Source organism: Lactuca sativa, chromosome 3, assembly GCF_002870075.4.
Source record: "Lactuca sativa cultivar Salinas chromosome 3, Lsat_Salinas_v11, whole genome shotgun sequence".
Taxonomy (NCBI): domain Eukaryota; kingdom Viridiplantae; phylum Streptophyta; class Magnoliopsida; order Asterales; family Asteraceae; genus Lactuca; species Lactuca sativa.
Window position 1 is genome coordinate 260066044 of NC_056625.2, and position 12288 is coordinate 260078331.

The 12288-nt window shown below is 41.9% G+C and overlaps 1 protein-coding gene across 1 annotated transcript; it reads right to left on the minus strand.

Moving 5' to 3' along the window:
* Positions 1 to 3715: 3715 nt before the first annotated feature.
* Positions 3716 to 5118, minus strand: LOC111918842 (uncharacterized). Its single transcript, XM_052769949.1, has 3 exons — positions 4491 to 5118; positions 3824 to 4408; positions 3716 to 3723 (listed from the first exon to the last, which is right to left on the minus strand). Exons 1-3 carry the CDS (start codon positions 5116 to 5118, stop codon positions 3716 to 3718), a joined length of 1221 nt encoding a protein of 406 aa, XP_052625909.1.
* Positions 5119 to 12288: the final 7170 nt, after the last annotated feature.

Here is a 12288-nt window from a genome sequence, read left to right on the forward strand (position 1 = left end):
GTATGTGCCTGACGTACTGGAACTTCATACTCCCATGGAAGTCCCTTCGCATACCGGTCCACCTTCGTCAGCTCGTCTGGAACGATACGCAAGGCAAACTCCATTTTATCGGTGAAGTTATTGGTGTATTCATCAACTGACATACTGCCTTTCATTAGAGTCAGAAACTTGTTCTCTAGCTCCAATAGATTTTGAGCCGAACAGAACTTGCGCTTGAACTGCACCAAGAATTCTGCCCATGACAATTGCAGTGGCTCATTTGGGCTGAAAGTTTTCCCTAGAGTGTTCCACCAACGAACGGCTCTACCTCAGAATTGACGCACTGCATAGATAGTTTGCAACTTACCTCTGCAGCCACACGTCATGAAGGGTAGCTCCATTTCGGAGATCCAATCCATAACCCCAATCGGATCCTCCTTTCCATTGAAGGTCGATGGTTTGCAAGTTAGAAAGTCCTTGTACTTGCATCCCATTCCATCATTCCTTCCATCACGGTTGTCTTGCCTAACTATCGGTGGGTTGGCTTGACCAACTGATCCACTAAAGTTTCCACCTTCCGAGTGCCCTTCATTTAATTCAGGTTCTTCCACACGAATCGACAATTCTTCACGATTTTGTTGAAGCAACCGTCTAGTTTCCTCCATCTGACGATCCAACATCGTCTGAATCATCAATTGCGCACCAGCCATGGTTATTGGCTCAGGTGCTGCTGCTACAACAGGTCTTTGTTCAATCACTGGTGGTTGATTCCTGTTTTCATCAGCATTTCCAACTACACTTCTTGTTCTCACCATTTTTGATCTACACACCGAATAAGGAAAAATTAGATCCTTATTCACGATAGATATTCAAATCATCCTTATCACTCCGAAACGTTTACATGCTAGTTCTAATATCATAGACGTACGCTTAGAATCCTACACACATAAGGTTTCTAGATCCGGTCGGCAACAGACCATAGATCCGAACAAATAATATCATATATGGCAACATATAACATTTAGCACATAAAGCATTTTAGGCAACTTCCGTAAAATAAACTGGTGCTCGTGTCTAAAACATAACAGACACACATCTCAAAATTCCACTTAGCATTCTAAGTTTAAGTCTAGAAATCCTACAAATTCCTAGTTCGCTTAAACTAATGCTCTGATACCAACTGTGACATCCCCAAAATCTCGGCCAGAAAAGACCGATTTTCATTTATGCTTTTAAAATAAATTCAGAGTAAATCCTTTTGATTTGAAAGAGTTGCGGAATTTGTTCCCAAAAACAAAACATGATAATACAATGTTTACCAAAGCATTTCCTAAAAGAAATGTATTTTCATTATAATCAAAACTCGGGGTGTCATGTTCCGATACAGACCAATAAGCATAAACGAATACATTACAAGTCATATAACAAATATAAACATATGCAGACTTGTAAACAAAACAACTTGATGGTTTGTCCATCTCATGCCCTTCTGCCACTTCCTGTAATACAAATAAAACTGAGTGGGTCAGGCTTGGGAGCCTGGTGAGCATATAGGGTTTTCAACCCACAATAAATAATTAAATTAATTATTATCAACCAACAATAACCCAGTCAACCATTCCCGTTATTCTCACTTTACGTCCCTAAAATAACTAACACAAGGGACCTAATCTAAGAATATTTTCATCGGGGTGACAACACATGCTGCGGGGGTTCCTCAGCAATATAAGTCAAATAAGGCAACCATGAGGGGGATGGAATACAACGAATGAACACCCAAGTTCATTAACACCTACAGGTTATGATCCTGCTAGCGTTACACATGACTATCTAGAAAAGTCCGTGGTCGTCATCTAAATTCCGCTAGATGACTGGATCAAACAACAGCGAGGCCTCTCATCTGTTTATTACACACCAACTATCTACCCATGTTCTACCCAACATATTAGTAGATAAAAACATACATTTTATACATATTTTCAAAACCTATATAGCATGCTTGATCAAAACATTTTCCATATAACAGATGAGGCACATGCACATAACACGTATTTCATATAGAAATAATCATATATGTAAGATAGAAGAAAGTGAATATACATTCACACACATAACAACAAAATATACACATAACACGTATCTCGTATAAAATACTTCATAGTTATACGTTATGAGAAAGTAACAACGCATTCACACGTATAAACGACAATAAACTTAATACCCTCGAACCATACTTGTATTATTATTGCGTTTATGAAAGGTAGTATACACTCACTTGATCAGAAGATGATCGGACAGCACTACGACTTGCAGAAGTAATAATCCTCTGCAGATCTGGAAGATCTCTACGAAAATCGAACTTCTCGCGGGCAGAGCTTCGGCTCGGAAACCGCACTTCTCGGGATCTTCAGGATCTCGGGACTCGGGGATATTACCGGGGCTTCGGGATGGCTTCAGGGGTAAAACCACAGAGCTTCGGCACAAAAACGAGAGGAAATTAGCAAATAAACCCGGAACCCTCGCATCCTATTTATAGGAGGCTGGAAGCCTCTCGTACGCGGGGCGTACGTGCGTACGCGGGGCGTACGTGCCTCAGAAACGTCATCGCTTACGTATCCGAAGCCACTTGCTGCGATGTCGACACTTTTGGAGTACGCGGGGCGTACTCACTTACGCGGCGCGTAAGTCGGATCGGATCGATGACTCGCCTTCGGATAAGGCTTCCGAATTTTGATTTAAAAATAAATACAAATTATTTATCAAACTTCGGAAATTCATATCTTCTTCATACGAACTCCGTTTTCGACGTTCTTTATATCCACGGAAAGGTGAGACTACGCTCTACAACTTTTGTTTAGACTCCGTCGGTTAATTTTGACTTTACTTTTATTATTTATTTTTAATAGGCCGGGACATAAAATTTTGTTATAAATTCATAACTTCTTCGTTTGACGTCCGTTGTCACCTAACTTTTTATCGTTTTGATACTAACAACAAGATCTTAGATTCTCGTTTAGATCACTAAAGCTAAATATCGCTCTAACGTAAATTTCACTTTTTACGTTAATCAGCGTTGCCGGTTCTGTCGCGAAACTTCGACAGGTCATAACTTCCTCGTTATAACTCGGATTTCGGCATTCTTTATATCTCCGGAAACCTTGTTTCAACTACTACAACATTATCTAAAGATATCAAGTTTATATTACACTTAAATTTTGACGCTTATTTTGATTCTTAATTAATCAAACCACATAATTAAGCAATTAAGCACAAAACACACAATACTCAAATAATACAATCTTATTATTTCAAAGCGGGTTACAAAGGTTAACCTAGACCATTACATTGCTAAAAATGGCAAGCCCAGAAACACAGGCGTTACAGTATGTGTATATATTTGTTGAATGACTTGTAATGTTATTGTTTATGCTTATTGGTCTATATTGGAACATACATTTCTTTTATGAAATGCTTTGGTAAACATTGTTTTATCATGTTTTGTTTTTGGGAACAAATTCCGCAATTCTTTCAAATCAAATGGATTTACTCTGAAATTATTTTAAAAGCATAAATGAAAATCGGTCTTTTCTGGCCGAGATTTTGGGGATGTCACAAACCCGCATCTGATGGTAACCGGAACGTAAATCAATCTTGGAAAACCAAGATGCTCCCTGAAGCTGATCGAAAAGATCGTCAACACGTGGCAACGGGTACCTATTCCTTATCGTGCGCTTGTTTAGCTCCCTATAATCAATACAAATTCGATGGGATCCATCTTTCTTCTTCACAAAGAGAATAGGAGCACCCCAAGGCGAGCAGCTTGGCCGTATAAACCCTTTATCACTTAGTTCTTGAAGTTGATCTTGGAGCTCTTTCATTTCAGGTGGTGCCAAGCAGTACAGAGATTTCGCTACCAGAGTCACACCTGACACCAAATCAATGTGAAACTCCACTTGCCGAATAGATGGCAAGCCAGGGAGTTCCTTTGGAAAGACATCGCTGAAGTCGGAAACAATAGGAACGTCATCTAGTGCTATAGTAGAAGAGCAAGAAGCCATAGCCAGGCGGGGAATGTCCCCCTGAATAATAAGTTCTCCACCTCTAGGGTTTCGAACATGAACTTGCTTCTTACGATAGATTTCCGCATCAAACGCATCAAGCCAATCCATGCCTATGATAACGTAGAGCTCTCGCATCGCAATAGGGATAAGATCAATAGGGAATTCAACTCCAGAAAACTCGAGAGTGCAACCCCGATAAACATTGGTGACATAAATAGTGCGGTAGTCGGCAACTTCGACAACCATTGGGCGAGCCAATATTCCGATACTACACCCCAAACGATTAATAAACGTGCGAGATACAAAAGAATGGGTAGCACCGCTATCAAACATAACAACAGCAGGATCAGAATCTAGCAAATAAGTGCCTGATTTACCACATACAATCATGTAAACAATTCTAACTACCATTTATTAAATAATGGCAGGAGAGAAAAGAAAAAAAATTACCTGCCACTGTCGCGGTAATCACCGGCTCATCCGCAGTCATCTGGTGAGCACGACCTCGTGTCACTATAGTGGGTCCCTTAGAAGACGATGCAAATGCAGGATTTGTACCCCCGCCTCCTTTACCAGCCTTCAACTTCGGGCATTCGGGCTTCTTGTGTCCCGTCTTGTTGTAGTGATAGCAGACGGGAGCAGCAAAAGTAATCTGAGGAACTGCACTCGCAGGGGGAGCCCTACAATTCTTCCAATGATGCCCTGGCTTTTTGCAGTTGTAGCATATCAACGGATTTTTCTCGCCCTGACCTGAAGACAGCCTGTACTCATACCTTGACTTACCACCCTGCTTTTGCTTTTTCTGGGCATCTCCGGATGTCTTAGAGGAGGTGTCATTGGCCTTCCTCTTGGACTGGGTCTGCAACTCGATTTCCCTCCTCCTCACTGTATCCATGATCACGGATAAAGTCGGGAACTCCTGCATGCTAACGAATTCCTGAATCTTGGTACGTAGAATGGTAGTGTATCGGCTGACCAACCAGGCCTCGTTCCCAGCAAACGAGGGACAAAAAGATAGCATCTCCAAGAACTTGGCATTCAGGTCGCTAACAGACTCGGTAGTTTGCTGTAAGGCCATGAACTCTTGCTGCATCCGCTGCTGCTCCACCTTAGGCACATATTGTGCCTCAAACCTCTCCACAAATTGGGCCCAAGACATGGCCCTCTCTTCTTCTTCGTTTAATAGAGCGGTGATGTTGTTCCACCATGTCTTTCCCCTTTTTCACAGCTGATTCATGGCGATCACAACTTTGTACTGGTCCGGACACCCAACAGTCATGAAGGCATCAACATCTGACACCCAGTGCTTAGCAGCAACTGGGTCTGATTCACCGTTCCAAAGAGGAGGGCTACACTTGCTGAACTTCTTGAAGTAGTATGCCGAATCCCGAACGGGTGGAGCCGGTAACGCTCCCCCGGGAATAGCTGCGAGGTGCTCATCCAGAAGAGCTTTGACCTGGTTGATTATGTCATTGGTCATGCTCGGGATTAGTTCGTTGAAAGCGTTATTGAATTCCTCAGTGACAATATTCCTAACTTGCTCCATTTATAGCTGATTAAGGCGAGCAGGCGGAGCCATCTGTATCCGTAGAAGGAGGAAAATATTTAGAAATAATTCAGCCTAGATATTTCTAGGAAGACGAAACACTCAGCTTGCCGAAAATTTCTCAACCTTGCCCCGACCCGAAACCGGCACCGATGCTTCAAATAGTAGGGGCCCTTCTACTACCTTCCACACAAGTTCCAATTTCGCATTCGCATCTAGTTTCAAAATATCCAGCTCGCTCTAGCCGTTAGTTGTACAACTTTCTCACATGTTAACATTAAATAAGTGTGTAATCTTACATTTTTAGACTAGTAGAATCCAATTCATAGTCAACAATTTAACGTAAACATTTAACATAAGAAATAAGGCTTACTTGGCTGGACGACTGACATACCGCGACATCTTCCACTACTAGTCTTCAGAAAGTTTGAAAAATCTTTTAAAAAGAAAATAAACTCTTATAGAGCCTCAAATTTGAGTCTAGAACATCCACAAGAATGCCTAGTTCCCTCAAATTGTGGCTCTGATACCAACTTGTGACACCCAAATTTTTGCAAAAATTTTAAACTTTTAAAACCCATCTTACATTAAATTAAAACAACTGAAATAGTCATAACATAATCCATACACATAATAATCTTATAAAATAAGTGCGTAAGTAATAATAATAATAAGGTCCCAACAAAAATAACTAGTAGTGATGTCCCGGTGCTCCATGTCAAGCCCTAGCCTCTTTAATCTTAACACCTGAAAAGTTATAAGGGAAAACGTAAGCACAAAGCTTAGTGAATTCAAACACAGACATTGTACTAACATTCATATTTACTAACCCTAATCCATTTTCCAATTATAGTTTGATAATAAGGGCAAAGAATGAATCAACGCCAATAATACAAGAAGGACTTGTAGGTTTGGGCCGCACCGGGAATATCCCGTATCACTTGGCCCTAATCACCGCACCTCACGATGAGTATTACGTTGGTGATCTTACCTACCCACCGCACCGGTAAATCCATATCCTTTGGTGGTGTCCCCATATCCATGATTAGTTACATAGATTGCACATGTACGAATTAAAACAATACTTATATAGCATGCTTTTATAACAAATTCAAATAATCACACACGAGCTAACTAGCAAACACAATCATCAATACAAAAGTGTGAGAGAACTCACCTTGAGTGAGTAGTATGGATAGCTAAGAATCAAATAATGCTACCAAGCTTGAGTAAACTGAAAAACCCCACCTAAGAAGGACTAACGGTTAGAAAGGAGAAGTAATGAAGCTATGAGTTGAGAAAAGAGTAATCACAGCAAGGTCTCTAAAACAGACCTGCTGTTTAAAACGGATTTACTACAAAATCTAAAACAGAAATATATCTTTAACTAAATTTTATAGGAAAATATGATTGCTCAGGATTCCACAACTATAAAGAACTCATACTAACTCTAAAAGATGAATTAAATATGAATTTTACAAAATGGTGTATCACTTCTGTCTCCAACAATACAGTCAAGTCATGTTGGCCAATTCTACCTAACATGTGAGTAGAATTCGTCCAAAACAAAATTAATAGAAGTAAAGTACATAAAAATGAAAGTCTCAGAGTTAAAATTGAATACAAACCATCTCCCAAACTCCAGATATAAAATTCACATTGTGGACAATCACAGCACTAGCAAAAGCTGGTGACTGCCCACTGATATGGAGTGTGGATCCATTCTAACCAATTTATAATTGGAAATAACACCGCATCTTCTCAAGATCTTAAATTCATAATATATGGAACATATAGAAACTTGGAATCACTCTAGATCCTTTTCCAAGCCTTAGAAATGAGGAAAACAAAATGACATATCAGAACAGACCCGGATCAGACCTAACAGCAAAGATGCCATTCTTTCCCACAGATACGGTCCTTATAAGTGAGGTTGGCCTTATTAAGAAAGTTATCCAACTCAATTTTTGAACTTTTGGAACTAGTTTGGGGTCCGTTTGAGTTCTAGAGCTCAAGATATGAGTTTTACAAAATGACTACAGATCTGATGGAAAACATAATCGTAGCCACCTGTGATTCCTTTTTGGCTTATCCATCCTTCTCCCTTTGAAACACATTTTAAGATGTGTTCATCATCCCAATTTAGTCCCCATAATCATGGTGATACTAAAAAGGGTTAGGTATCATTAGGATTTCATTTTTCCACAAGATTGTAATAACAATCAACATGAAAATGAACATAAAGCACATAAAATCACCATTCTCCCTTTTAGGGTTTCCATGATCTTTTGCCACATGTAATCCCCTAGATCCATCATCCACCATATATGGGGTGAATATAGGACCTTGAGATGATGTATAACATAAAATTACAAATCAAATAAGAAGGAGAAGGAGTTCCTATACGTGCTTGGAGTAAATCGACATTTAGGAAGATTGTGGCCAAATGGGGAACTATTTGTTCATCTTGATGATGGGTTAGGTAAAGACATTTACAAGAATCATGTTTGTATTTTGACTAGTTTTTTTGAAATCATTTTGGAGTTAATGTATATTAGAGTGGATGGTGTGGTGTTTCCAATAAGTTTCAAAGAAGCTCCTGGCTGGAATCCTTCGTTCTCATCTGGTCTTAGAAAAAATGACATGGGTGTAGATAAGGATCAAATTTTAATTGAAGAGGGTGGAAGTAATTTTTCACTACATGACAAAGATGAATGTTCAGATGACCCTTGTAACAGTCCGAAATTCAGGTAAGCTTTATAACCCTTCTATTTTGAGAGTTGGCAAGATGAGTCCCTTTAAGTTGTGTGTTGGTTGTGAGTATGCTGGGCGTAATGAGGCGTACGCCGCGCGTACTCATGCGCTTATTTTGAACGCGGACTCGCCCGGGTACGTTGGGCGTACCCAGGGTTACGTTGGGCGTAGTGTGCCCAGATGCAAACCCTAATTTCTGGCTTGTGCACTATAAAAGGAACGCTTAGTCCTTTATCCCAGCCACCATGCCCTCCTTGAATGAGCCCTTAGAGTGCAGAAATCCGTGTTTAAGCTTGTGTGTGTTCTTGAGCTTGAAGGTACCTTTTTGAGGTGAAGAAGGAAAAGAGGAATCCATTGTTGGAGCTAGAAGTGCAAGAGCAAGAGGAGATCAGAGTTCTACAGTGGTTGGAGATCCCTTTTGAGATAAAAAGCTCAAAGCTTTCCTTTTCCTTCAATAGTTTTGGTTTTTGGACCCATTTTAGGGTTTTTGGTTCAAAGGTGGAGACTTTGTGTGCACTTTGTGTGCAAAGAGTCTCCATAAGCCTAGATCTGGCCTTCCCCAGTGTAATATATGTTGAGGATTCATAAAAATCCAATCTTGGTCGTGGATATTGAGTCATGCATGAGTTAGGGTCTTAATATGGAAAGAGGAAAGGTGTTTTGAGTGATAGATGATCTTTACAGCCATGCAAGGCTTAAAGGTTTCAAATTTATGGAGTAAGGACACTTAGAGAAGTCGGATCTGGAATATGAGTTCTTGTCTTAACCGTTTAAGACCAAAATACTCAATATGGCTGAACCGAGATTTACATTGGGCGTAATCCCAGTACGCGCAGCTTAGGGGGTGGCGCACCCTGATTCTGTGAAGGCACCGGGTACGCCCAACGTACATGTTTGGTACGCGCAGCGTAACCCACAGGGTTGACTTTTGTTCACTTTTAGGGTTTGGTCAACTTTAGGGTATTTGCGCCATGAGAGGGGTAAAATGGTCTTTTACCCTCCTGAGAGTGCTAAGAGAGGGAATGGTCTAGCCTTGGGAAATGTGTTGATGCCGAGTGTTTATTTCGTATGATTAGGCGGAGGCTAAATCCTATTTTCACGGAATCCGAGATTTATGAGTTACCGAGTTACACGAGGTGAGTCTTCTCACTATACGTTACCTAGAGTGGTATTATGAGTTGAGCGGAGGGTCTTATGTGCTATGTACGAGATTGTGTGCCATGTATGGGATTATGTTCTATGTGATGTAGGTATGATATATATATATATATATATATATATATATATATATATATATATATATATATATATATATATATATATATATATATATATATATATATATATATATATATATATATATATTTGTATAGACCGGACCGGAGGGTCCAACGATTCAGACCGGACCGGAGGGTCCAACAAGACAGACTGGGCCGGAGGGCCCAACGAGCTATGATCGGACTAGAGGGTCCAACGAGCTACGGGACTGGAGGGTCCCGCTGAGACACATCGACCGGAGGGTCGTACAGTAGCCTCGAGTGGCGTATGTGTTGTATGTGGTATTTTGGGGAACTCACTAAGCATTTATGCTTACAGTTATTGTGTTATGTGTTTCAGGTACTAGCGAGGACCGTGGAAAGGCACCGGCGTGACCCGTTCACACAGAGAGGAGATTTGATTTGTAATCTTGGGATATGTTTTGATTTGATAACTATTGTGGAATACTTTTTGAGAATATTTTATATATAAATTTGGTTGTTGAAAAATGAAAATTTTGCTTTGAAAATATCATCGTTACAAGTTGGTATCAGAGCCTTGGTTTGAGGGAATCGGATGCACCTTCGGGCGTATCTAAACTTAAACTGGGGATTTGCGAAATTTTCAACAATAAAACTAAATTTTCTAAAAAGAGTAAGAGGTTTATAGACAACCAGAGCGGAACAGTGTGTCCGGTCAGTCAGCGCCCGAACAGTGAATCCCTAAAATACCCTTACATTATGTGTTATGAGATATGATATGTTATGTTATGCATGCTAGAGTAGGCTAGGTATTCATATTAGGACTAGAGTGGCCTGATTTGTGATGCCTTAGCCTAGGAGATTACTGCTGCTATGAGATGCCTTGAGAGTGAGTAGGTAGCAGTTAGGAGCTCATGAGAGGTCTACCGGAGGGTAGCCAATGCATAGCGAGAGTAGAGTACTTGCGATCCGGGATCCAAGGAGGAGGACTTGTGGTGAATGCTAATGTTGTGTGGTCGGTAGTATAGGGCCCATACTACTGATGACACCGGATAAGTGAGCAGTCCAAGTAAGATTCCTTAGGATACTGAAGGACGAGTAGGCTTGCGTTATCGAGTACGAGTATGCTTGATCGAGTCTCTGATGTTTTTATGTTTTTTTTGGAGATATTATGGTTGGGACACGACACACACCTAGGAGAAGCGGTGTCAGCGACGAGGAGATCCGTCGGTTGATTCATGAGAAGGTGGCTGCGGCCATACGGGCTGAGATACCGGAGATGTTTGGGTCTATCAAGACCACGTTGATTGAGAATTTTGATGAGCGAAATTCCGCTCTTACAGATGCTGTTGTTGCTGCAGCCACCACAGCCGTCGCGGCTGCCAGGCCGCAGGGGGGAGATTCGTTGTTGTATCGGGAGTTCAGCAACACGAAGCCACCCGAGTTCGATGGGACACATGATCCGATTGCTGCTATGAGATGGATTGCAGATTGTTGAGGGATGCTTTTACACTTGTTCGTGTCTGGAACATTTGAGAGTGCGGTTCGCGCTGAACCAGCTTCGCTTGGGGGCGAAGGACTGGTGGAAGTTCGTGTCAGCAGATTTCTCCCCAACTGAGCTTACTACGGTGACCTTGGAAAGGTTTACCACCATGTTTTGTGATGAGTAGGTTCCCCCTATGGAAAGGGAACGAATGGCTCACGAGTTTTTGACCCTCAAGCAGGGTACTGATTCAGTTACTGTGATTACGCAGAAGTTTCATGAGAGCGCGATGTTTTTCCCTGAGCAGGTGTCTACCGAGCAGGCTCGCATGAGCCGGTATCTGAGTGTACTGAGGAGAGATATTCGGGAGTTCGTGGAGAACTCGACCTACCGGATATTTTCCGAGCTCCAGGTAAATTCTCGGAAGAGTGAGATAGAGCTGGAGACTCAGGCCAGGGAGGAGGCGGAGTCTCAGGGGAAGGATCGGGGGCCGGCACAGTCTCAGCCGGTAGCCAAGCGAGTCAGGCCCGCTGATTCGAGATCTAGGATCACGAAGGGCCGCACTTGTGGGAAGTGCGGCAAGAGTCACGAGGGGTCGTGCAGAGCGGGAGTATGCTACAAGTGCGGGAAGGAGGGGCATATCACGAGGGATTGCGCCAAGGGATTTTCTGTTTGCTTCCATTGCAACCAGACCGGCCATCGGAAGGCCGAGTGCCCTCAGCTACATCAGGGATCAGCGCAGGGATCTGCGCCTGCTGCTAGGGCAACCGAGGTTCAGCCAGCAATGATCGAGGCGCCGAAGGCTCGCGGGAGAGCCTTCCCGTTGACAACGAAGGAGGTCCGCGCATCACCCGACGTTGTTGGCTGGTATGTATTCTTCTCTCTATTTAATTTGAGTCTAAGATATTATGCTTATATTATGATATGCGTGGGTACCTTTTTTGTGAATTTTGTACCTGCCTTAGTGCTATTTGACTCGGGAGCGAGTCGATCTTTTGTGTCGTTAGCTTTTAGTCATCATATCAGTATTTGTCGAGAGGCATTGAGTCGACCTTTGCGAGTTTCTATAGCTAATGAGCGAGCGGTGTACGCCATGGAGGTGATTCGAGGATGTAGACTTGAGATCTTCGTTGTGGGGTTCCCGATCGATCTAGTCTCGATTGCGATGGGGGACGTATGTGTCATAGTGGGAATGAATTGGTTGAGCCAATTTGTAGCTATTATAGA